Raw genomic sequence first — 26,464 nt, forward strand, 5'->3', positions numbered from 1 at the left:
AACGCAGTCCTGGTGGTTGAGACTTCTTACACTATGCTTAAACGCGCATTAGTCGATCCGTGTGCCGAAACTTTTAATGTACGTTGATACATTTCTAATTATGTTTCCTACGCTCTGTTTCTCTTCTTTCCGCTATTTCTACGAGTCATCCTCTGTTCGTTCCATTTTCTTTATGACCAGCATCGAGAACGGTTGACACGCTATTTTAATCGTTCTCGACGGGCAATTAATATCCAATCTCTCCCAGGCTACATTCCAAAACGTTCCTTTCGAGAAAAATTTTGCTCGATGGTTGTTCAACAAATCTGACGAGTCTTTCCGACTAGCAGTCCCTCTTTCACCCTTTGGAGGTCACCGAGTAAATTTTCCCTTGTGAGAATTAAATATTTGGAATGCAGCCCTAAGGATTCTCGGGGGATATTACGATGTCGGAGATGATACGAAGAGCATAAAAAGACGCAACTGAAAAGTGACCGACACGTGCGGACCGTTTCCAGCAACATAATTTAAATCCAATCGACGGGATTGGCGAATCGTATCGGCCAATTAGCCGAACTGATCAGTGCGATTGGTCATTTTCGTCGAGTTAATCGTCGATTAGATTGAAATTATAACGACAGGCATCGGTGTGTGTCGCACCACCAGCGAGCGACGGCGGACGTCGCTGAGTGATGAATGAGAATCCGCATTTATCGCAATGCGAAGTGACGTCACAGGCGGAAGAAAAATCACCGGTCTCGCGGAGCGTGCCGCGATTTTGTATAACAATTTGACTATCTTAAAAGACCCGCCGTCTGTGCCGACGGCGCGCGAGAGATCGCGGCGAGTTTGTAAACTTCAGTCCGCGATCGGGCCGGGTTCTGTACAAGACCCCGACGTGGTATTTATTAAACAGCGAGATAATTATTTCTTCTTCTTGCTGCGCCGCGGCGGAGATAAGCGCGTTTTCCTCGTTACTCGAAAAAAGTTGGCGCCGACGCCGCGTGCGCGGTCCCGCTTTGCCGATCGGAATTGCGACAACCTCGCTCTTCTCCGCATTCGTCGTAATCCGCGAGTCATTACACGTAAGAACGATAAACATATGTGGAAAACTAGGCAGGACACATCGACGTGACGGGCGGATGGAGAGAGCACGCGTGTGAGTGAATTCATTGGAAATCGTAAATTGTCCGCGCGAAATAGTTGCATGCGGCGGAAAGATACATCGCGATTATAAATGCAGGGATAAACTGAAAATTGAGTAACGGCGGTTTGAAGTTTGATAAAAAGGTTGGGAGAGGCTGATAAATACGCGAAGCGCAATTTGTGAAAAATGATCCTGGTATTTGCAACGTATCGTGTGTGTTCTATCTATATCCGACGAGTTGAATAATTTCCCTATAGTGAGCGTATAAATATCTCAAGCTGTACCACTGGTTGGAAAGTGATAATCTTGCGTACGACAGCGTGTCATAGTTTACTATAGTGAAGCCACTCACGTTTGATAGTCCTCAAATTGTTTAGAAACATTGAAAATTGTATATTAAAAGGATTCGGAAACAATAAACATCGGGTTGGCTGATTAGTAAAATATTTCTACATCTCTTATCGCCCGCGACCATTCGCATTTGCAGTGGACGATTAATTGCATTAGCAACGAAAACACAAAATATCGTGTCATAAAAAACACATAATCTAATCGACCAAATAATTTCCTGCCAATGAACATAAATATTTTTATGCCGATTACTATAAGAGCGATAAAGAGCTCCATTGATGCGTAATCAAAAATTCCCGCTGAAAAAATTCCGAGATATTTGGAAATACTCCGAGACACGTTTATTATTTTATTAAGCACCGTGCAGATCTTCGACACGCGAGAAGAAGGCGTCACGTGTGGTGTATGATTATATAAATATTTTGAAGAATCAATTCATTCAATCAGTGGAACAAAATTAACGCTTATACTGTAGTGTGTCCCTACATCACGCATAATTATAATTATTTTATTATGATTGTTTTAATTTAATATGTTATAAAATTATAACAAACTTCATAATTATAATAAATTTAGTAATCTTATATATTATAAACTATTACATCGATGAGAGGGAATCGTAATATCATTAAATTTAACTCGAGTGGCACGTGCACGTTCGTCATAGGCCATCAACCGGTGATCCTCACGCCGAAAGAAAGTGTTGAGAACACGATATCTACAAACTGCGGCGATCCAAAAAGAAAATAGGCCCTCGAAGTAGCTTTGCGGCACTTAATGCATGTTAAAGAAGGGACGAGCGGGGAAATCGTAAACATCGGGCGCCCACTGATCGAGCGAGAATAGGATTTACGAGCTTCTCTCCGCGACGAGAATCTCTATCTCTGTGCCGGCGGAAGTCCCGATGAGTCCCCGGGGACGATTCCTTTCCTCCCATCCTTGTCATCGACCCAGGATGCTAAGTGCTCAGCTGTTGCATACCCGTCATCTCGTTGAAATCATCAGTCAGCAGCTAGAAACCTCGTCTCTTATCTCGTCGTCTCATGCTGCTCGTGAAAATGGAGCGTCGTAATTTGGAGCTTTTAGAAAAAGAATAACGTTTCTTCGAAACATATAATATAACATATTGACAGTATATATCCGAAAGTTTCAACTTACTTTGTATCATAATACTTCCATGTTCGGAGATAATTATGTTGAGTTCTCAGTGACAGAACAAAAAGTTTCGTTTATATTTCAAACGCTATAATTTGACGCGCACGTGTTTTTTTTTTCTTTCAATATCGACATGAGTCGAAAATGTATTAGATTCTTTCAGTGAATCGGTTGAGCCCGGTTTGATATGATATCACATTATAATTTCGAATTATGATCAGCTTCACGTTTCCAGATTTTACGCGATCTCGGATTTATTTTAAAAAATCTCCGGTTATATGCGGATTACGTGATAAATTCGTGTGTTTATTATATATGTTTAAATAAATAAAAAATATATAATAGAGAAGGTGATATTATGGTCCTTTATTTACATTTTGTATGATAACTTTGTTAATAATTAATATTTTAAATTGAAAACTTAACAATTACATTCTTCAAAGTGTTGTTCAATCTATTCTAGATTCAAAGTTGTGGAATATTTACTCGAAATGCTCGAAAATAAAAATGCGTTATACCAAATTATTATATGTTGACATATTAGCGACGTTGTATAATGGCGGGCTACTAAATAAATGATTCCATAAGCAATTGCTAGAATTCGCCACCTAATAACGGAGATATTAAGAGAGGACATTATATTTATAAATAAGGATCATAATATCATCTTCTCCTTCTATATAACGCCGATGTGAGTGGTGTCACAGAAGATGTGCGTTTACTTTGTTGCAGATTTTCTGGTTGTGTTTTCCGAATCAAGGCGCACATTTCCCATTTCTCTTTGCAATCACGCAAATGACTCACTCGAAAATGTAAAAAATCTTTGAATTCGAAGTGTATTTCTACTTCGAAGTGTCAGTGAAGCAAGATTTCGGATTCGAAGTGAATTTCGATTTCGAAGTGTCAGTGAAATAAGATTTCGGATATCGGAAGTCTGACGATATTCGGAGGCGCTTATCAAGGACCGATACGTAAAGGCCATCGAAGTTGTCATCAAAGGCGGCGCAATTGTGGAGAGTTCGTCCGTCGATAGGGGGGAGCTGCTGCGGCATCGTCGTGTAAATGCTGCGACGACGGCCAACGCCTTTATGAATTACACATCCACGGACAGATCCAGGATGGTTTCGCACATCATTCCGGTTTCCGGGGTAAGGATGAACTCTTATTTTTTTTATTAAAAAATCAATCGGGACAGAACGAATCCCCTGTTAGATTGTTAGATTGGCTTTTTATAGAGAAACGGACGGAAATTAATAATGAAAAATTCCTGAAAACAATTTTTAAGAAAATTATAAACATCCTTCAACTGAGAAATTTTTAAAGAAATGCGTCCTGTATTTGTATAAAGTTAATTTTTCGAGATGTAACATTCCATATTTGGAGATATCAGAATAGCAGGAGATTCTCGTGACGCCTTATTACGTGCGACTCGTTAAAAAAGAATCATTTTTAACGAATCGACTTAGAATTTTGTACGATTTGTGAGATGTTTCATCAATCGTATTTATTAAGTTCGCTTATTTTTTCATGGAATTTCCCTTCTTTCGCAGTACAACACGAAATAATGAGTTCAGCTTAACGTTATATACTCACTCTCGTTATCTTCCAACGGAAGAGCGAAAAAATAAGTCAGGGTTATGATCTCAAAAATTTCACAACGATTCACCATCTCCGTCGAAATTTACTTCGCGACGATTTCGCACATTGCGGATCTTAAAATTCACCGAGAATTTTGATTCAAACTTTATTAACAGATCTTAGTTGCACGTTTTTATATTTTGCGTATCAAAATTGAACAAGCATTACCTACACGTTACTCTCGTACAAGATATGAACATCTGCGGAAATACAGACAGAATAAGGACAGAATGAAATGAGCAAGAGTTATTAAAAAACACTTGAATGCGCATGATAAATCGCAGAAGAAGTTCACAGTGTCGTGAAATTAAATACGAGTGTATATTCAGAACGTTAAATTTACCACTAATTACGTGATAAACAGCTTGTGAAAAAGATTAGTTTGTCTCGAACATTTACTGTGACAACGCGTGAAATTTAAATAGCTCCAAAAATGTAGGATAGGCTCGGTAAAACACGACGAATTAATCTATACCACGATAACAGATCAAATGTATTTTGTTCTCCTCCCGCATTCATCAATCTTAACCCGAATAATGCAGATTGATAATTATAACATGTATGCATCATCGGATTACCGCGGAGTATTTTACCCACTATTAGGGAAGTTAGATAACACGTTCCCAACAGTAACGTGTTTCCTAAATATTAGGTTTAGAGTCTGCCGGCGTATATAAATGGTATGTAAATATACCGTATGTAACAGTAAACAGTATGTAACAACGTTGATTTAAGTTGAATCCTAACGGATTTTAATCGAAAGGTTGTTTAATGTCAGCCGATGTAATTACGTTGATTAAACGACCGAGGTGGGAATTATATGCGATCATGAAAAATCTCCAGTCTCAATTATCGGAACTTTTCATATTTCCCTTCCGTATGTCAACTGCTTTGAAGATACTATTAGCGCGTCTCTATTGAATTGATATGTAACAATGTCTGAATGAAAAATAGATTTTGTTCTAAGCCTCTCAATTTGTCGTCATTATCTAGCAATAAATATTCAATGTTGCATGTGCTGGATAGTTGTAATGGATATAGCAAAGTCGATGCTACTATTTATGGTCGTGGTTGTTGCGGTAGTAACAATATGATGGCTGTAACTGTGGTTATCATGATGATTTTGGTGATAATCACCGTATCGGTGATTGTAAGTGTAGTTGTGATTGTACTTCAGGTACATTAGGTGATTAGAGAGAGAGAGAGAGAGAGAGGGCAGTTCTAGAAATTAATTTCACAATACAGAAAATGAGCGTTGTAACATGAATACAAAGCACGCATGTCGAACATGTTCAGCAAAAGAACAGCGAGGTTTTTCGTTTTAAAAAAATTGCAGAGAAATGCCCCGGTATAGGATCTGATTGACGGATTTTGGTACTAGCGTGACGTTATTCGCGTCACTCGCGTAACTTGTTCTCGTTATGATCGCTGAATGGATTAAAAGTGGGTTATCGAGCGTCGTTTTATCGATCCATTCTAGCAGCACGGCGATCGGCTTCATGAATACGAGCTGAAAATCGATAATAACTCCTGTTACCGTCTATTGGCTCGTTCACAATCGCTAAAACCTTCAAGTATTTTGACAAGAAGATTGAACACGTGAGAATGAACGTCTTCTGCATCTGATTGGGATGTTGTTCCGATTATAATATAATTATTAAAGACATTCTCAACTCTATGTCTTTTTATATACGAAGTGTTCCAAATTAACATGGGCAAAACTCGTGAGGACGTAGAACGGATTGAGGTGAACGAAAAAGTCCAATACCGTTTTGCGATAGTTAATGAGGAGTTAATTAATTTGTATGAGCTACTGAGCGCACGGGAAGCGGTAGGTCGAAAACTCTGTATAAAAAAAAATGGCTTACTTCTGAAGAGTAGGCTTACTCCTAGCAACGATAAGCATCAACTGAAGAGGCAGCGTAATGCAACAAACAGCATGTGACAGAGAGCTGCACCGAAAAGTAACACGCCTTTCGCTATCAGTTGATTCGCAGCGTTGCTAGGAGATCTTAAGAAGTAAGTCATTTTTCTTTATTCAGAGTCCGGCCTACCGCTTCCCGCGCGCGCTTATTAGCTCATACAGATTAATTAATTCCTCATTAACTATTGCGAATTTTGCAAAATAGTACATGACTTTTCTGTTCAGTTTCACAATGTTCTATCGGCACACCACGAATGCTGAGAAAATGATCGGTTATCTTATATATACAATATTATTCCGAAAAAATAAAAAAATTATATATGAAAAAAATACGATGTATATATATATTTTTTTAACTTATAATTTAGACATAAATAAAGTTGAAAGATTAAATCCTTCGATCAATTTAAAACTTACCTATTTTAATTTCTCTCTCTCTCTCTCTCTCTCTCTCTCTCTCTCTCTCTCTCTCCCTCTCATCGTTGATCATTTCGATTTCTTGCAACTCGTCGAATGAGATCTTCACATGTTCGCGCTACGTGCACAGCAAATGTAAGAAGATCGCGACTCGGTAATCCCGACCGGAAACGATAAGGCACACGCGATTATTTTTGATGTAAATAAGATGTTGCGAGAACTGTCGCAATCAGCACAACGTATACAATTAATAAGGATTGCAATTTTAACTTTCTTTTCTTCTCAATGACATGTTAAGTCATACATTTTGCGTCTACGTGTGATTGTTTTCTCACTACCATAGACTTGTGCGCTCGCATGGAAGTTAAATTTGCGTATTTTATGTCTTTACGAAGCGTAAATTTTGTGTTTAGTAGAAAAAAAAATATTAACGATCAGCATTACTACATGGGGAATTTCTTGTAAAACAAAAATAGAAAGTATTTTTGATCTTTTTGACGATTAGGTTACCAGTGTACTCGTATAACTGTGGTCAGACAGTAAAACAGTCGTAACGGATTCTTAGCTCTGGAACAGTAAGGCGAGCGAACACGTCTCCGAGAAGTAATTAACTGTTTCTCTCGCCGAGGTGTGTTTCGTTTTAATACACATTGAGTTTCGCGACGATTCGCGATCCGGTCGTGAGAAGCGACCTAGGAGCCGTAAAACCGTATCGCAAATTAACGATCTAGCGAGACCGTAAGTTTCGGCCGGCATAATACGATGTCACAACACCGAGTCGGTGTTTGTAAGCTTCCGGCGACGGTAACATCAAACATCGCAAGCTCCAAGCCAAAAGTCTTTTGGTCCGCCGGCTCGCAACGCCTGCTTTTCTCTCCTTCTCTCTTTCGCTCTCTGTCTTCTCCTTTACTCTCGCGCCGACGGTGATTCCCCGGTTCGTTTACCTCCGTCGGAGGACTCTACGAGAGACTATGTTTTAGGGAGTATTTTAGGGTGACGTGAATTTACCTCGTCGATGCGCCATCCTTTATCGAAAATTTATAACGCGCGCCCCGCGCACTCTCCGAGTCTCTTCGGATATCTCGGTAAGGTCCCGCGAAATCATTTCGAGCGGTCTATTAAATTTTCTTCCGATATTTTTAACCCGCGTGTGCAGCGTCGGTCGGCTGAACGTACGCGTTTGTATTAAAGTATATCAACGTGTTTATCTCTACTATATATACATATATATATAAAATAAAGTCGACTATACTCGAAGCGGTATTGATCGGAAACGACTGGACGAATCTATCCGTAGGATGCGAGATACATGTATATGTCAAAGTTTAATGACGTTTTTCAGGAGCTGCAGCAGGGAAATGGCAATCTGGGTGCTACGGGACTCAGCGGCATGCAGGACTCTCCTCATTCCCTGAAGATCAAACAGGAGCCGTTTCAGCTGTCGCCGCCGTCGCCCTTGCCGCCCCTTCATCAAGGTACGTTCCCTCTTCGTCTCACTTCCGTTACATCATGCATTACAAGCCGTCGATGATCTCCAAATATCGCGACTGACCTTAAGAAGAAACAGTCTCGGTTTGGTTGCTCACGGAACGTTATCCTCGCGGCGTTGATCTTAAATCATTTTCCCGATACCCTGGCGATATAAAATCACGTATTGTGGTTCATTCAAACAGCATGGAGAAAGAAGATCGCTTAAATGGATCAAATTCGTTCCTTTAACTCTAGAATACTAGCTCGTGCCAGATAGATATTTTCTCTCTCTCTCTCTTTCTCCTCTGCCTCAACCAACCGATTTACACAGTTTGTTTTATATTCTAAAAATACATATAGAAGAAAAGCACTAAACTGTCATAAATATGGTAAACCGACATGCTCATGTTTTTCAGTTGTAAAATACCAGACAGTACAGTAGCCAATTTCGACTACCGGGGCCCAGCGAGTCCCGGTATCGGACGGCATCCCGATTGTCGTCGCGGCGGAAGGAAGTCGAATGAGTTCTCGTGTAAAGGCCGCGTTCTAATAATACAAAAGCGTGCGGTCGAGAGAGAGAGAGAGAGAGGAGCCGCGAGCTGTATCGTCGTCGTGCCATCGCGAGGGAGTGCTCTCTCTCTCTGCGAGAAAACGAGACGACGACCGCGCTCACGCTTCCTTACGCGAGAAGGAGAGGAGAGGAGAGAGTGATATACCGCGGGAGGGCTGCGCGCGCGAGAGGAGCCCTGATCTTTCCGCGCGACGTTTAGTCACACATTCTCTCCCCTGCGATTACTACAGTCTACAGTCGACAAAATCGTCGTGCCCGACGACGGCGGCGGTGACGACGCTCTTCTCCTAATTCCGCGGTATAGAAATACCACCTCCTGGTCGTTTGTCTCGTCGGGAAACGCTGACAAAGCACGCGTATGATTTAACATTCGTCGACGCATCGGCGAACTTGATGGTCGTACCACGACGTAATCACGGCCGAAGGATTTCGCCACCGGCCTGCTCTCCTTCGTTCTTCATTTTCGACGGGATATCGAGACGACTTCTCGTCGGTGGTCGACTATCGCGCCCGGTATACGATTGCTTGGGCAGGTTCGTCTTTCCGTGTGCGATCGTCGAGTCGGTCGGCGAGGAACATTACCGAAAGAACGAGGAGGCAGAGAAAGAGAGAACGAGCGATAAAGGGAAGCAGTTCCTTCGTTGTCATCGTCATCGTTATTCGGCTCGTGTTACCGGACTTTATTATTCGCTAATCGCTGAATGTCCGGATAGATAGGCGCGAGATACGGCCCGCCGACACGGCTCTCGCTCGCCGATTAATCCCGCCGGCCTTACAGAGCTGAAACCTTAGACGGATATCGATATGTCCCGATGTTACGTGCAGATACGCGCGCGTCGATGAAATAATCGCTAATAGTTCCCCACGGTAACCTTGGTCGAGATAAGGTCTATCAGAGACGAGAAGACGCACGGCAGCAGTTACTGAAACACCCCTTCAAAGGACAATCCTCTCATTACTCCTCGCGCGATTGTAGATATTAGAAGTTCTAACGTGCAAAGATGAGATACAGCCTCCTTTTTTTTTTTTTTTTTTTCATGAGCGACGTACCCTTGTACTTATTTCAGTCGATGTGATTACGTCATACACACATGACGACTGGTTAGTTTCAGAAAAAAGTGACGATATCAATGTTTAAGAATCGCGAGAGATACATGCCTCGCAAGATTGTCTAACGGGAGCGATTATGAGGCAGGCTAGGCAGAGAGAGTCGCGGAAAAAGAGCGTCAGGCGGTCCGGAATGGATGCTGGACGCGACAAGAGGTAGGACGAGAGCCGTGAGCAACGAGTGTCGCGTGTTTCGGGAATCGGGCTGTTTAGAGTGCCCCGCGTAAGAGTTATGGTCGCTAATCCGGGAAGGCTGGCGTGCTTTAGGGCGAGAGCTGACGTATAGTTCAACGACGACAGCTCCTTCTTCGTGAATCCTCGTTCCTCGTGAAAGCCCCGATGGTCGCATTTAGACCGCCTCTCGAAGAGAAAGACAGAGAGAATATCGATAACTATAGTAAGAAAAAAGTGCTGGAATGAACGAAATTTCAATTCGGTCAGCAACAATTGTTGCCAATTGCGTAATTTGTTCAACGGATACGGTATTTTTTTTTTAATGAGAGTGACCGCCGATTTTGCCCATTGAACCGCTTTTTTCTCAGTATATCCTTTCGCCAGCCTTCGCTCGGCAATTTGTCACGAAAACTTCTATTTCGAGGGGCCGTGGAATATTCGCGAGAGACCAAAGAGCATACTTTTACGTAAGAATCTTCCTTACTTTAACGCGATAATACTTGATTCCGTTATCAGAGAAAGTTCGTGCACTTCATAAATGCGTAATATAAAAACTTTCGAGATCCAACATTTCGCACTTGTTGTGTGCACCTATGAAGTACTATCCGAATTTATTTTAGTATAGTAACGCTACCTCTCAGGTGACCCGCGACCATTCTCGTTTCAAAAAGATACGCGGCTCGGAAAGTTAAAACCATAAAGATCTTTCATCTCACGGTTTATCAGTGTTTTTTTTTTGTTAAATCCAAGTTTCTATTTATATATTATAAAAAAATTAAAGGAAAACATTTTGATCCTACACGAATTGCTTTCACGTGATCGCGAGTAATTCGAGGATCTTCGGACAGTATCAACTTCGCGATGGTTGTGGCCGATTCAGCCGGACGTTTGTGCCGATTGTACAAAGTATCGCCGAGCGCGATGCGCGCGCGCGCGGGGTCACGGCTCGTGTTCTACATGGGTACGGTTCACGCGGCTATTCGCCGCTAACACAACGATTATACGCGCAAGTTTATCGTAGCAATAAAGGCCGCGTGATAAAGTCGTACGAAATAGCTGACACGTCTAATTATAGGGTAGCCGATTATCGCTTAAATGCTGATCTAATTATTATTGCGCCGCCGCTACGCGCCGCGCGCGGCCTGATTATTATGGTGTTCCTCCAAATGAAAATCCGCGAAAGATCGCCCTCTTGTTTTCTATCGCACGCATGCATTTCAAACTATAAGAGATCTCAGATTGACATGCTTGTTATTGATAGATAAAAACAGCATTAATAAAAGAAATAAAAAAAATACTTTCATATTTGTAATATTGTGTATATATGCCTGTCTGAATTTGGTTTTAAATTAGCATTTATTAGGTAGTGAAATGAATGTATATGAACATAATTATGCTTGATAAATAATTTATGAATGATCCCCTCCTTGATGCGCCACTGAAAATACGTCCGATCAGAACATCCAATTAACAACGTAGCGCTCATCAGGCGATCGTCGCGGTCAGCACCGCGCGGCTTATCCGCTTAAACTTCGGTAACTTTTACCGATTTCTTCTGTAAGGTCGCGACGAGACGTAATACCGTCGCGATAACGTTCTCGCGCCAATACTCCTTATCGGGAATTACTGATTGCTTGCAAATCATGCCCTTGTTTACTACGTTACGTCTATTTTGATGCGAAAGCGTGCTCGATGATTACATCCGCGCGCCCCGATTACAAAATAAATAAACAGGGTCATCGATTGCCGACGTACCGTGACACAGGTCATCCGGTTTACTCCCGAGACTGCGTTTGGATCGTCTTCAGGTAAATTCACGATTTTGCGAATCCACTTGTCTCTCTAAATTCACGGAGGAATATTGCCGATTATTCTCCGTTATCGGAAACGAAAAAATCGCGAAAGATAAAATCGCGAAAAATGGAGAAGAAATCGAAGACTAGAAGATAACTTGATGCGATTTCCACGCAAAGCGACGCGCGATGCTCCAAGTGACGTAGGGGAATACGAGGAAAGCGCAACAGTACCAGTGGTGCGGACGATAAAAGGTCGCTCGAGGTGACGAACTATATAACGAGGATGCGGTCGGGCCTCCGTTTCTTCAAGTCGCGCGATCGTTAAGTAATCGATTTCACTCAGCTTCATTCTCTTTGTGTTCGCGTTTTAATGTTTGATCACATATTCACAGAAAATCAAGTTTCAAATTACTGGAAAAAAAAATCCGAACTTAGACAGTGGTCTTGCGAATGGTATTTTATTTCATCATTTTGATCTGCAAATGTAGGGCGATGAAATTGAAAGATTATTCTAACAGAGGAAAATATAATTTTAGTGCGTGTTCGAAAAACATATTTTTCTAAACCACTGAAAAGAGTATTTTGGAGTGTCGAAAATAGGTGTTTTTATGGGAAAAATTATTTGTGTAAAAGTATCAAAAATAGTTTGTCACTTGCAAAATGGTAACATGCATTGTTTAAAAAAATAATAAATTGTCGTATAGGGTCACGCTTTGCAGGACGCGTTCGCGCACGTTACACGCCATCAGACCCTAATATAACACTATTATTTACTATTTTCAAAAAAAGAAAACACGCATAACCATAATGTTTACGTTCATATATATACGTTATATATGTAATAAATAATTACTAAATATGGTTTCTATTTTATCATACAAAAAAGTGTTGAAAATTTTTAAGTGTTTCATGGCGCCAGTCTACGTGAGTCATTAGTGCCTACCCATATCTTCTTGTCTTTACGTCTATCAACATGGTTTCGATTTTATACTCCGTTCTGTATGTCGATAGAAGCAGTGTCGTAGGCGATTCGAGATTGGCGGCAGTCGCTGATTCTTCTCGTCTCTCACAAAGCGGCGGCCGTCGAATCGCGATCAAATTCCAGCGCGGCGTCTCTCAAGTCTCGCGCGCTCACCGTCCTCTTTACATTAGCGAAGGCTTAAAAATAGCCGATGGTACTTGGTATCATATCGTCAAGTCCAAACTATCAGGACTCTACCCCGTGACCGTTATTGACCACGGAACGGCTCGCAACTCCGTCCGATTAATCAATGCTCGGCGATGGCGGTGGGGTTACAACGCCTGTGCAAAACAGCAGCGCTGCGTATTTACTATAGCAAAATACGATAGCGACGAAGATAACGATACGCTACTTCGTCGTACTCGTCGTTGTAGTTGTCATGGTCGTCGTCGTCGACCTCGTTGCAGAAGAAAAAAAAAGTTTTAGCGGACCACGGTTCTCGTTGCGCAGTCGTTCTCCTCCTCTCGTCTTGAAACGAAATTCCCTCCTCTCCTTATCGCTCGTTGGAATTAATTAACGGACAAGTTTAATTACACTGCGAACCGGCGATTTCGTTACGATCGATAAACGGGCGGTTTACGTAAGCGAGCGCTGCGCTGATTATTAAACGAGTTCTTGGTTGACAATTAAACGAGTTCTTGGTTGAAGGAAATAAAATTTCAAGTTTTCATTAACCAGATTTAGTTTTTAGAACCAAAAATGTAACAGTATCTGTTGTGAAAATCACGCTTGCTCGTCGACGTATATTTTTCTTCTACGTCATGAGGAAAAACAATGAGGAAGTAGGGATTACTGAACGGTGATTGGTTCATGCGGAAGATATTGCAAGATGAGCTATCGTTATCAAGATGACCTTTCGGCTCTCTCGATCTCCTAGTCTTTTATTCGTGCACTCTTTCCCCTCACGATATAGTGTTTTTCGCGACCTTTTGTCATTGACATTTGTGATTTTCTCGATTTTATGTTTCCTTTCCTTTCGTTTTCTCTTTTGCAGGACAGCTTTGCTGCTGGAATCGAAATTTTAGTTCTTTCGCAACTGACCGCTAGTTACTTTTAGTTGTGATTACGTGTGAAGGCGCACCAATATGTATATTTTTGCAATCTTGTTGAATCTCGAAACCTAAATCTCCCTGAGATTGTTGAACTCGTTGCGCATGATTTTGGCAAAATCGCGAGAGTTGTGGACGATCAATTTTCAAAGACGATACATCCGTTGCCCACGTACCCGAGCAAGTGAGACAAATGAGAGGAGAGAAATGAAAAAGGAAAAAAAAAAGATATACGTTGCGAATGATCGCTTGAGTGCATGAATGTACGATGGTTTCAGTGACGCGTATATGGAGAAGACGGAGAAAGAAAACGGAGTGGTAGCTGCCAACGGGGTATCGGATTTCTATTGCGAGCCAAGAGCCGCCGCGAGGCTTTTGAGCCCGTTTGACCTCACCCTCGTCGTCTCGTCTCTTTCTTCCCCCTCCCTCGTTCGCTCTATCCCTTTCTCTTCTCTCAGGCTGCCTCCCCTCCCTCTCTCTCTTTCCCGTTCATCGGTTATTTCCCTTTGTGCGAAGCGGTTCAAAACATACAGCGAGACAGGAGTAATTGAAACGTAAAACGTCACCATAAGGTCAACCTTAATTTTCATGGCCCGAACGAAGTTCTTCAAATTCCACAAACGAAGATCCTCTCCCTTTCTCTCTTCTCGCAATGAAAAACGAATAGCAATATACGCGGATATTCGTCCATCGGCAGCAACGTCCAATGTTAATGAGCGTATTACATTTTCAGTGTATCCCTCCCCCTAATTATGCTCCGATACGCGCGGTCACGTGCCCTTCCCCTATCTTCCACCCATGCCCCCGCCACTTGATCCTCACGAATTAGCCGGACGCAAAATCCCATTACCCATTATGATATTCCGGGCGCGCGCGTGCACCGCCTAATTGAGGTCAGTCAGGGAGATTAATTGCGTGCGAACAAGCTGACGGGTAATTACAATGATGGGTTTACATACGAACGTTACGCGCAAAGTAATATTGCAAAAAGAAATCGAAACGTTAACACAAACACACCATCTATCATCAATCTGTCCGCCTGTCCACGACGATTTAGATTCCACGAAACTGCCCGAGTCGAAATATCGGTCCTACATTAAGTCTGTTTAATTCTATATTAAGTATTCAAGTGGAGAAAAATACGGCAATAACTTACTATTTGTCAAAATCAAAAGAGCACAATAGAAAACCTTTAAACTTAATGTAGAATAAACATTTTCGGGAGATCCATCCGGAAATTTCCCGAATCGAATTTGCGATCGGATTAGTAAGTGACTCCGGAAATGTTGAGATTTTCCCTCGACACATGTGTGCGAGCGAGTCCATTGATCAATGGATTCGCTAAATATTTATATTCCGTGACGATTCGCGAACCCGAAGGAGCAATCCGCTATCAGTAGCGAGAAATATGCCGTCGCGTATTTGTGCACGCGCACGTGGAAGCATAACGCGTGCCCGATGCGTACTCTGTGTAATACACGTCAAGAGCTGTGTACAGGGAGAGAAACGAAGAAGAGAAAGAGAAGAAGAGAACGCCAAGGTGTATGAGCAAGCAGTAGGGGCCGAGATCGCGATAACGTCACAAAACGTTCGCGAACACACCTGACTGCAACTGGAGATTCGTGCTACGCGACACCCGCCGGCACACATCTGCTCTCTCTCTCTCTCTCTCTCTCTCTCTCTCTCTCTCTCTCTCTCTCTCTCTCTCTCTCTCTCTCTCTTTCTTTCTTTCTTTCTTTCGAATAATCCTTGTTGCGATATTTCATGACTCCAGAACACTGTCTTTTCTTGTAATTCGTGGGTTCGAAAGAAAAGATAAGAATATTAAGATCGATTGATTTTAATTTACCGAAAAGCTCTTCTTCCCCCTTTCTTCGGCGAACAAGATGTAAAAATAATCTAAGCAAATTGTAAGTAACGTCAAACTGTTGAAGACGAAGCAACAATGTTTTGTTTCGGATAATTTCAATTCAAGAACATGACTTGGAGAACAAAGAAAAGATGGATTGCTTCGTCAGAAAACAAGAAGATTGTTGGATTCGTGTATAATAATAGCGAACAATAGTTCATGGGTCTCTTCCGATCGAAGGTCAGATTACCCTGCCTTCGGCAAAGATTCCGCTGAAGCGCAAATCAAGAACAGAAAAACGCGAATCGCCCTTGGCTTTCGTAATTCGAGGTAAAATGCGACGGTCAGCTCGCGGGCACCACGTGATGTAACAAACATTGCGCAAATCGGCCTTCGACGTGGTCGCAATTATTTGGGATACGAAAACGCAACGGCTGCCGCTTTCCTCCGATAGCCTTCGCCGATGTTCCGCCGAGCTTGCAAATTTGCACAATGCGGAATGAGTTCACGATTCTCGGAATTCTCGCTTCTACTATGGCTATAATGAGGCCGTAGGTTGTAAAGAACGAAATAAATTGGCTCATAAAGCTCTTAGATACGTCATGATTAGATATGATTATGTATGCTTAGATATATTGATAAATAAATAATGAGTACTTATAATTACGAATATATACGTCTATTATTCTTACGTACAAACGCTGAAGCATGATGGGATTATTTGAACGGTAGCACTTTTCTTCAGTATATTTTTTGCGATCGGAATAATTTCTCGAAGATCGTCATTTAGCTATCTGGCATCTTGGTTGATAAAACGTTCTTGTTCAGTTGACGTCGGTGGAATGACATAGAATTTCACAGCGATTTAATTGGTTCATGGCTAAGAGGATATCTGACAGGTCCGCAAGACTTCGCATAGAACGCGAGATAAGAGTGGTATCGGCGAAATTTCTCGAGCGGCTCGAGATCGAATTCTCTCGGCGTCTTTGACCCGGCGACGAGGAGGACGATAGCGCCGATAACGATGGGTGGTTCTCGAGAAGATCCGTCTTCGAAGACGAGATGGTTGTATCTCTCTCTTTTTGCTCCTTCATTCGTTGTGCTCCGTCAGTGACGACGGGAGCCTCGCGATTCACCGGGCGTGATGTCACGAAGTATTGTATTTCGCTTATCGGCGCCGGATGTCGATTCCTCGTTCAACCCAGCAGCATTTCAGGAATGCGAATGCCACGTTTTTCTCCGACGGCAGAGACGATGACCTTCGCCCCGGGGATCGACTTTGCCCTCCGGCCGGTTAATTCGTTTTAACTCGTCTACTCCCCTTACGAAGTGATATCCCCATTCTTCTTCCCATTATAACAGGTATGTGGTCGCTTAATTACAGCTGTGCGGCCGGCACACGATCGTCTTACGTCGCAGATTGCCGGTAACATCGAATTCACCGCGCTGAAATCGATTTCATTTTTTCGATCGAGCGACCGAATATTATCGGGGACTGTATCATCTTCTCTGATCGGGACTCGTATATATAATATAGTTTGTCACGACCATCAGATCATTGTGGATCGATGTTATGACAATAGCCGAGCACAATAGCGTATCCTTGTTTTCAAAACACGTCTCTTCTCGTGTACCAGGATGGTCCTGGCTCTCGCTGCGCAGGAAATTGTACACCTTCGCTGGCAAGCAGCAGCTTCGGGTTTGAAAAAGATCCGCGTCACGGATACATTAAAATCTACTCCCCCCTCGAGTCGGTCGTCCGCGTGATTCCTGAATTTCACGTCCGCTTTCATGAACGACCGAACGCGTGTGTTTCGTGACGGGGAAAAAAATCGCATTTCCGGAAACATGAGAGAAGCCCGAGGTCGACACGGTCCGGGAGATAAAATTCGCGGAATGTGATCTTGCACTTTAACGTTGCAACGTTAAAAGAGACCCGCCGGGAGTGAATTTACCGACGTGTATCGACTAATCGACGATTCGAAACAGGCTGTGAGCGTGCCGAAAATTAAGATAATTCGAACAAATTATTTTTGTAAGCTTATAGCTGCAAGAAGAACAAATATATTGCTCGCTGTAGCGTCTTCTTAATTCAAGAACAGCTAATAAATTCAGCCGCGGTAGTAACGACTTCAGCTTCCTATCGAGGCCGCGGGAAGAAGTCATGTTCGCTCGTTCGCATGACGTTCGCGAGATCAGCGCTGATCGATGTCTCCGTGCGTGAACACGGCACGGCTGTATCCTTGTTTCCACAACACGACTCTTCGCCAGGACGAAGCGATATGGGAAATTTTACACCCGTGCGTGTGTCGCGCGCGGACATCTTGTTTGGCGAATCCCCATCTCTAGCCCGGAGCACGTGTCCGCGTTTTCGCGAACCGCTGGTAATAGTAGCATCGAGCTCGGCGATGTAATAGATACACGTAATACCGCTTCGTGCAACGGATCGAGATACAGAGAGGCGATTCTATCGCCGTTGCGATGCGATCGATCGTCGTATATCACAGATCGCTGAGAAATTGTTGTCGAGCGCCGCGAGCTGTTCTCGTTAATGCGGACGTCGTTGTGTTTTTAACACAGAATTTCCCTTCATCTTACGCGAACGAAGACCGATACGAAGAGGGCTGTGAACGACGGGAATAAAATCCCGAAGGGGAAAAAGCACGGATAATTGAATTTGATAGATGATTACTGGTGATTCGATCGTGATCACAGAGTGTCCGGTAATCCACGGAGCATCTGCGTATTCTGAGCTCTGCGTATTTATTATTAAAATTTCACTCCCCGATAATCCCCCCTTTTATTCCACATCTTGTTGGAATAATCACAATTTTATTATTTTTTTATTTTATACTGTATTGCGAAAAATATCGAAAAGTATGAAACTCTCCTTCTCCGTCATGACGTAAATTTAGCGTATTCGCTAGAAAGTGAAGAAATTATATATCCTGGTGGAAATGTACGTAATTTTTTAGATACCTATTCAGTTACTTTCTAAAATTAATGCATTCTCATTAGTTGTAACAATATTGTAGAAAAAAGGAGAGTAACTATAAGGAGAGCGTTGTATCTTAATTGGGATTCCAAATAGTTGTTTTCCTCAGTTGCTATACTGTTATACAGTTAATATACTGTTCAGTAATTGCAACAAAAATAAAAAAGGTATGGAGTTTCTACCAGGGATACCTTGAATTTGGTGTCGTGATTTGCATTTACTCTCTCTCTCTCTCTCTCTCTCTCTCTCTCTCTCTCTCTCTCNTCTCTCTCTCTCTCTCTCTCTCTCATAAATCGTGAATAATTCCGCAAAAGTCTTCTGTGTGTGTGTGTGTGTCGCATATATTTTCAATATTAATGTGATAAAGAAATTTCACGAGATATACGGTCCATTTCGCCGGTATTCCTTACGATTATCGTTTGACACCTTGAGAATTTCTCCCCTCGCGTGTAACGCATGTGCGAGGCAATTTGTGCGGCCATTAACGTCCGTGGTTAACGACTCTGCTACGATGTCAATTACACGATGGTGTGAAATCACGGACTCCGCTTTTCACTATGACTTCATGGTCTGTCCCGTGCATCATGTTCCTCAAGAAGTCTCTTTGAAAAATTTATAACTAATTAAAAATAGATGGAAAGCTACAATATTGTATGAAACTACGTAAAGATGGTATATATTTCATATATTACATCTTTTACATATTTATGTTCTTCGTTTATTTATATTGATTTATTTTAATAAAAATATCACATCCGTCCAGTCTACATCACACGCGTGACGTAATTAGATAAATTTTCGTCGATCAATCCGAGCCGGCTTTCCGTTCTTCCACTTCTTCCGCGCATTTTGCCTCGCCGGCCTGGTTCGTTCGCTTTTATCTCGCTTTTTTTTCGTTCTTTCTCTTCCCTATTTCGCCCGCGGCGCGCACGTAAGTTATTGGTGTCCAGTTACATCCAGTTCCAGTTACACGTGCCGCGGGGCACCGATGCATTCGATGCCGCCGTATGCACCCGTACTTCCTACTGCGCGAGTACTCCCACCCCCCCTCCCCTCCTCCCCTCTCTTTCTCTCTCTCTTTCTTCCTCTCTGTCACCGTGTTTTCCGGCGATTTTATTGCATTGCAAAAAACAGATTATCGTATTTTTAATGGAAGCTGCGTCCGCAAGCTTCGCGCATAATATTGAGAGAAAATTCGATATCATACTGCGCGACGTATTATCGGATTTCCATGCAACGTCGACAAAGTTGCCGGCGCAAATCGTATTCCGCTTTTTCAGAGATACTTCTTATATCTCTGATTTCACGTGCACAAACTCTCTATCCGGATACGTACGACCTATGCAGTTTTTTTTTTTAAATTTTACAATTGCCGGATAACAGAGACTTGTCTGATTCACTCGTATCATAAGAACATCGAATAGGAGTTCCAATCTTTCCGCGATTGTCTCCTTTAAACTGTTACTTAAATACCTTTCTACTTGTCTTACATGAACACTTAACACGTTGACTGCCGAGCCGATGTTCATCGTTTGTATAAAAACCCAATTGATAATTGGAATATTAAAGTACAGTATATAAATATAATTTGAGATATATATATTTTACTTCGTTTCATGGGCTCTTTATTGACTATACAAACAATTAGGTAGGTGGAATTAATTATATTTTGTATACAACTTGATAAAACGTGGTACTATCGTAGTCAGCTGATAACCACCACAGCATTCAACGCGTTAATTAATCGAACGTCCAAGTTCGTTAAGATCGACTCGGGGACTGCTCGGCGCAAGAATGCCGGCCAGAGTAGCGCTCGCGACGGGGCTCCTCGTTCGCTCGTGGTTTATCGCTCTGTATATCGACTCCTGGCACTAAACATAAAACCTGCGTGGGCCTCGGGTGTCCGGCGCAAGTTCCTCTTAAATGGGTCAATTGTTTCACCCGGTCGAGATTTCCTAGAATCGCCTGACGCACTCACGTGCGCGGATCGGTCGATCGGCGATGAAAGGAGAGAGCGAAAAAGAGAGGGAGAGAAAAGACAGCAGCGGAGTTCGACTCGGCCATTGTCCAGGTTCTCGGAGCGGCCAGCCACCTTTGCATCCGAAGCGATCGCGGGAATTCGGCCGGCTCATTTTCCCGATCGCCGCGATAATCGCCGATGCTCCAGCGATGAATCTCGTTTCAGTGAGTGGCTTCGAGCTGCAGAGCGGCTGCATCGGGGGTAGCACGAAGGACCTGGATACCTCGGTGGCCGGCAACTTGGGCCGCGGTCTGACGTCGCACCACGTCTCCTTGAGCCATCACCATCCTCATCACAGCCTGCAACACAGCCCCAACTCCGTCGTGGTCTCCATGCACTCGTCCGCCAACACGACGCACCATCATCTGGCTGACGACAAAGGCTCGTCGCCCGTAGGCGGCCTTCACAGCACCACCAATAGCAACCCTTCCACACCGTCCGCACCATCCACGCCGAACGCTGCCACGGACAGCACCGCGTCGGCCGGCGTGTCCGGCACGAACAACGCCAACGGCACCGGCGGCACCTCCGCCAACAGCAAGCCGCCCTTCAGCTACGTCGCCTTGATCGCCATGGCGATTCAGCACAGCTCGCAGAAGAGGGCGACCCTCAGCGAGATCTATGCCTACATCACCGCTAAGTTCCCGTACTTCGAAAAGAATAAGAAGGGCTGGCAGAACTCCATCAGGCACAACTTGTCCTTGAACGAGTGTTTCGTCAAGGTGCCGCGGGAAGGCGGCGGCGAGAGGAAGGGCAACTTCTGGACTCTCGGTAGGTTCGCTCAATAGTTGCTTGTCCGTCCCCGAACACGAGGGACAGGGTTGCCGCAGGAAGCGAATTTTGAAATGACCTTTCCTGACTTTCCCGTGTGTTTTCCGGACGACAGTGGAGAATTTTCCATAGCCGATGTGTCATTTTAAATGTCAAAAGCAGTAAACGTTTAAAAGCAGGGATTGCCGGGAAAGTAGCTTAAATTCTTAGAAGCAACCCTTTTGCACATATTCCATATCTCATGTGATATTAATCAATATTTAATGTGCTGACATAATAACACAATTTTGCACGGGTTTTACTGTCCCAAACGTCCTGTCACGTAAAATATATATAAGGATTACATTTTATAATAATATTAAAATTTTGTTTTTTTTTTATATTAACATATATTGTACAAATGATATTTTATTGTTTTCATTCAGTGTCTTTATAAACGGTTCAAAAAATTATTCCTATATTTCAGTTATTAAAACCATCACCCATGCATGGGTGACAGGGTAGTCTAAGTGTTAACGAACCAGCACGGTTTACGTGTACTCCCCCGTAAAGGGAATTTTCGCATGATCGTAGATCCGCAATACGAGGATATGTTCGAGAACGGTAATTACCGGAGGCGAAGACGAATGAAGCGTCCTTACAGAAACGCGCCGTACCACAAGCCGCTCTTCGGCGATCCGTTCTCGACGACTCATGTGCACTTGGGGCCGAGGAACATTTTCGGCCACTCACCCCCTTCATATGCCCCCACCACTTACACGCGATACGACACGAGGTATCCTGCGAATATCTCGCAGAATGAAGTTAGAATGTTTGCTCTATAACGCTGCGAACTTTATAATTACTGTAAAAAAAGCTATAGAAGGAAGGTCCTAGATAGCACAGTTTCATATATGTTCTTTAAACGTTTTTAATATGATTATGAAACGTTACAAATTATGTTTAAAGGACGTATATAAAGAAACTAACATGTGCTACCTGAGGTTGCTCTTTCTCTCTTCAATGTGTTTTCAGTCGAGATTTAGAGAAAAAACTTCTATTAAATACAATCCGTGATTAATGATAATATTTAGACTCAAATTCGATGCAAATTACGCAACTTTGTGCTCTTTTCTCTATTACAGCGCGTGGAGCCTCCAGCAATCGCAACTCTCGTACAGCCATTGCCAATCGGTGAGTTCTTACGCTGGAGACAATAAATCATGATATATTATGCCGGTTCACTCCAGTATAGAGTTTACTGATTATAACATGATATTACTATATAGTTCTTAGACGATATATTTCAATATTAATAATCGTAACGCGATATCGTAACATTCGATGAGCCGATCACATCACCGTGGCTCTTCTTGATCGCAGTTGCAGCCTCAATTGCAGCCGATGCAGTCGATGCAAATCCCGGCTATGAATGGCTACAGTCAACTGGGTACCTCCTTAAGTGAGTCTCTATTCTCGTTCTTTTCCTGGCCCCTCTCGCGAGCGGGATAATGCCGAACGACCAGGCGAAGCGTTTCAAGGCAATTACCTGGATGTTCCAGGTGGCACGACCGGGTCTCCCGGTTCCATGGGCGGCGGTTCCTTCGGCAGCAGTTTCGCCACGTGCGGTAGGAGGCACGACGCTACGATGGCGACGGAAACGATGCCCAGCAGATGCTACTGGCCAGAGAGTGAGTGCTTTCAACGAGTTACTTTGCCATATATCTATTTTTGCCATCTATAGTTTCATACTATGACTCGAGAGCAATCACAAGTTCGTAAAATATGTACGTAATAATCACGGAGAGCATAATCCATTCCATAATTCGCAATGTTGCACCAACAGAATGGAACAGGAGAATTTTTTAAACGTTCATATTATTAACGCGTCCGCCTTTTATATTGCGTTCATTACATTGATTTGGCCGTCAAATTAAACGCGTGACATCATTGGTAATTTCCCGCCGAATTCCTCTTGTCTGTCGTACGCAGATTAAACCTGGCCCCTCACTGCAGTTATTTTGTTTGATGACGTCAGAAGCGAGGAAACGCATGTCCATAATATAATTTTGGCGAAATATTAGATATTGTTGAATTGGAAAGATATGTTCATAAAATGACGTTTGTGATTAATTGAACACATTTGTAAGATATTCCGGAAAATTTTTTTTGTTCTAACAATCGACAAATAACTATAAAGTTAATATTACATGTAATCTTCCTTCGTGGCTTATCTTTTTTCATAATTTTGTCACGTTCAATTTACTTTTACTTATTGACTATAACGAATTTCACATCACAAAATATACCGACTTTGAATTTGAATATTTTTTATTTACATTTATATGTCGAAACAGAAAAAATTATTTAGCTGTAAATTCAAGAAATATTTTAATTTTTGTAAATTAATAGCATGTAAGATGTATGAAAATAAGTTAATCACACTTTATAAACATATTCCTTTATAAACATATCCTTTCATTTCAACGTATTCCGCACAAATCTTCGACATGCGTTTCCTCGCTTGTGACGTTATTAATCAAGATGGTCGCGGCGTGGAGTATTAAACCGCGTGTGAAATCAGTTGTTAGATTTACCGGCAGACCGCTGTACGTATCGTTCGCTAATTGTCGCAGTGGTGAACGTGAAGGAGGAGCCCGGGAGTAACGCGGTCTCGGCCAGCGGCGTCGGTGGCGTCGGCGTCCCGTCCGGTATGATGGGCTCCGCGGCGTCGTCGGGCGTCTCCACGACGGGCTTCGCACCTGTGGAGTTCCAAACGCGTTCCAAGTGCTTTATGTGAACTCGTCGGGCTCACCGAGTTGCGGGACGAGCGTGATCGGGGAGATCCGCGATCGTCGTACCTATATTTAATGGATGTCGAATCGCCGACGATGGATTTCGCTGTCGACGAGCGCGCGCACTCCGAGCACTTGGACGTCGCGGATCGAAGGTATAACGAATATATCCGATAATTACGATTTACGATATTATTGGATGATTGTTTCGCGAACTTAATCGCGCAAGGAAATAGCGTAAACGTTAAAATGACTCGTGTAATTTCCGTTGTCGTGATTAACTCGGTGTTAAAAAAATAAAGTGGACTCAGCGCCGCACTTACCTTTACCTTCAGCCCTAGGCGTTCCACGTGTCTTCGCGTACGTCACCGCGGACGTGTGAGTTAAGCAAGGCTCGTGTGTGTCGTGTCTCTCGTAGTAACTTGCGATTCGGTCGTCAAGATTTCCGCGACGACCCACAATCAGCGCCTAGCGCGGGAAAGTGCGGCTCTGAGACGCATGCTCGCACGTACAGTCGGCGTCATGACTTTCGCCAAATTCTGATTAAGCTAATCGACGAATAATAATATTATTTATATAATAATAATAATGTAATATAATAATAATTGCCAGCATTAGTTTCCGGTTCTGTAATTTGTCGTTCAACAACATTCGAAGAATTCATCATTTCCATGAGATAGAGCAGGTAACACTTGACTGACGGCAATTTTAAGCTGTCGATCGGCTTAATCGGATTTCGGGGCCACCCTCACACTACTGTAAATGCACTCGAATGCTGTTATACGTAAGCAATATGCAATGCACGATTACATCGTCGGATATGATTCCGGGAGAGAAGAATTGCTGATATATTGCGAACGATTGTAGAACGATCTCTTAACTTTGTCCCGTTTTCACGATCTCCCCTTGGAGATACCTCTATCTTCATTTTCGACTGCTAGACAGTATTCAATATCTTGATGAGGAGCGAGGAGGAAAGAGAGAGAGAGAGAGAGAGAGCGTCCGTTTGGCGAGAATGAGATTCGAAATTTCTTCTCCATCTTTTCCGAATAATTAAACATGAGAATTGCAACGCGCGAAAGGTTTCATCGCGCTGAGCGACCCTTCGCGCTCGATGCTTATTTAATATGTTGACTGGCCAAGAGCGAGCTTTCCGTGTCTTGTATATCGTCTACGCTACAATAACGTTTTTATTACCTTAAGCATATAATGCATATATAATAATAAAATATTGTGTAATATATATGATTAAATAAAAAAAAAGTATATATATGTATATCAAGCTTGATCATGATTTATCTCATCGGGGCGCACCAGGCACTCTTATGATGACTTCACCGTAAAAAATAGAGTGCCAGTCAATATGTTAAATGATCGAATGACGTCTTTCCCATCGCGACATGAACATATGCGGAAACGTTGCTTGTAACGAGTACAGATCTATTGTAAGAAAAGAAAGAGATAGTGAATATGGAACAGTGAGAAAAGCCATCTTGTTGCAAAGTTTATATATATATATGTATATATATATATATATAAACTTTGTGTGTGTGTGTGTGTGTGTGTGTGTGTGTGTGTGTGTGTGTGTGTGTGTGTGTGTGTGTGTGTGTGTGCGCGTAAATATATAGAATTAAAAAAGAATAAAAATAGAACTATATATATGTTTAATTGCGCGTACAAATACGTCTTATGCGAGTTACAGAAGTTGTTTCCGCGATCACAATGAAAGTGTAAATATACGATTAGCGTTAGGCGCACAACGACTCGAAGGAAAGCGAGATAATTAGTTCTATGTATCTACTAAAATTAGTTTCCACGGAGCACGTGTGACGTGAGAATCGTGCGTTATGAGAGGAAAAGAGCGAGAAAGAGAGAGAAGAAGGAGAGAGGGCGCGCCACGACTTAAATGTATACAGAGCGACTCGAGACGAGAACCCACGTGCGAAAGAAAGTCCCTGCTGTAACAGTGGCTGTAAGAGACGATGAAAATAAATCCCGATTATTTATCATCGACGCGAGAGAGAGAGAGAGGAGAAAACGAGCGCGCGAGATCCTTGTTTAGCTCCGATGAGCGGCTAGTCGGAAATAGTTCCCCGACACATATACGCGCGACTTCGCCCGCTGCATCCTAGATGCAACGACGGCCTCTCTCCGTCTCTCTCTCTCTCTCTTTCCTTTCTCTTTCTCTCTCTCGGGCCCGGTGCAGCGCAGGATGTCGATGAGAAAAAGTGCACATCGGGGGAGAACCGGACCGAT

At 42.8% G+C, this 26,464-nt stretch overlaps 1 protein-coding gene across 4 annotated transcripts in view; it reads left to right on the forward strand.

Annotated features, from left to right (window-relative positions):
* The window catches only part of LOC106744252 (fork head domain transcription factor slp1-like), a 31,060-nt gene extending 5,574 nt beyond the window's left edge, over positions 1-25,486 (forward strand). The window contains exons 4-11 of one of the 4 annotated variants that reach the window (XM_014618849.1): positions 3,365-3,780; positions 7,954-8,086; positions 20,829-21,434; positions 22,008-22,209; positions 22,559-22,607; positions 22,797-22,875; positions 22,946-23,104; positions 23,998-24,170. In XM_014618849.1, coding sequence (XP_014474335.1) covers positions 3,721-3,780; positions 7,954-8,086; positions 20,829-21,434; positions 22,008-22,209; positions 22,559-22,607; positions 22,797-22,875; positions 22,946-23,104; positions 23,998-24,080 — 1,371 coding nt within the window. In that variant the 5' untranslated portion in view covers positions 3,365-3,720 and the 3' untranslated portion in view covers positions 24,081-24,170. Of the gene's footprint in view, positions 1-3,364; positions 3,781-7,953; positions 8,087-20,828; positions 21,435-22,007; positions 22,210-22,558; positions 22,608-22,796; positions 22,876-22,945; positions 23,105-23,997 lie in introns of all 4 variants that reach the window. The other 3 variants (XM_014618848.1, XM_014618846.1, XM_014618847.1) reach the window with 3 other exon arrangements.
* The last annotated feature ends 978 nt before the right edge of the window (positions 25,487-26,464 follow it).

Source organism: Dinoponera quadriceps, unplaced genomic scaffold (assembly GCF_001313825.1).
Source record: "Dinoponera quadriceps isolate SergipeBrazil2010 unplaced genomic scaffold, ASM131382v1 scaffold707, whole genome shotgun sequence".
NCBI lineage: Eukaryota > Metazoa > Arthropoda > Insecta > Hymenoptera > Formicidae > Dinoponera > Dinoponera quadriceps.